Source organism: Mandrillus leucophaeus, unplaced genomic scaffold, assembly GCF_000951045.1.
Source record: "Mandrillus leucophaeus isolate KB7577 unplaced genomic scaffold, Mleu.le_1.0 Scaffold101, whole genome shotgun sequence".
In the NCBI taxonomy this organism is placed as follows: domain Eukaryota; kingdom Metazoa; phylum Chordata; class Mammalia; order Primates; family Cercopithecidae; genus Mandrillus; species Mandrillus leucophaeus.
Genome location: NW_012098210.1, coordinates 2,685,396 through 2,686,241, shown reverse-complemented (window position 1 = coordinate 2,686,241; position 846 = coordinate 2,685,396). Strand labels below are relative to the sequence as shown.

The window sequence follows — 846 nt, the reverse complement described above, 5'->3', positions numbered from 1 at the left end:
ACTGGTTTAGGAAAGGTCCTCCCAGGTGCAGGGGAAGGTGAGCCCAGGGTGTGAGCAAGGTGGCCTGGATGGAGACCAGCCTAGGGGTTGATGGTCTAGCCAAGACGCCCCGGAGAGCCTTCCCCTAAACTGTCAGACCTCCACCTTTCCAGGATTCTTCCTGAAGGATGGACCAAGACCAGGTTCGCCTACTGGAACAACCCAGCTCTCCCCTTGCACTTAGGGAGCAGGATCAGTGTTTAATTAATTGCCTTAATTCTGGGGGCAGAATTAGCGTGGAGGGAGCGGGGTATGGATGTGTGAGTGCCCTACAGCTCTGCCACCTTCAAGTTCCCTCTCCAGGCTTGGGAATCCCATCCTGGAGCAAAATGGTGGCCATCTGGGCAGAGATTAGGGAGGCAGCGTGGTGGAGGCACAATGAGGGAGGAGCGAGTGAGGGGAAAGACTTGGAGAGGCTTGTGTAGACTGAGAGCAGGTCACCTGGAGGGTGTGGGGGGCACAGCCCAGGTCTCACCTCCCATGTCCTGGGCCCCTGTGAAGGGACAAGGGCGTACCTCTCCACTGCCCAGGATGCCTCCCCCGCACTCCACCTCCTGGATTCGAATACCATGCCCGGTTCTCCAGGAGGCCCAGGACTCCAGACCGGGCCTCTCACCCCCATATCCAGCCTCCTTGGGGTGTCCTACCTGCCGAGCCCGGCGAGGTCATGCATGGTCTGGGTGAGGGTGGTGACCGGCGAGGAAGCGGTCGCGCGCACCGGAGACACCAGGAGGACATGAGATCCCAGCAGGAGGCCCGGGAGGTGGCCGGGACGCTGGGCGCCACCGCGCACGCATGCTGGACTGA

The 846-nt window shown here is 61.3% G+C and overlaps 1 protein-coding gene across 4 annotated transcripts in view; it reads right to left on the bottom strand.

The window, feature by feature from the left end:
- CDC25B (cell division cycle 25B) overlaps nt 1-840 on the bottom strand; it is a 19,837-nt gene extending 18,997 nt beyond the window's left edge. For 3 of the 4 annotated variants that reach the window (XM_011975055.1, XM_011975073.1, XM_011975065.1), the window contains exon 1: nt 687-840. In XM_011975055.1, the coding sequence (XP_011830445.1) occupies nt 687-712 (26 nt within the window). In that variant the 5' untranslated portion in view covers nt 713-840. The remainder of the gene's footprint in view (nt 1-686) is intronic. The other variant, XM_011975107.1, reaches the window with a different exon arrangement.
- Nucleotides 841-846: the final 6 nt, after the last annotated feature.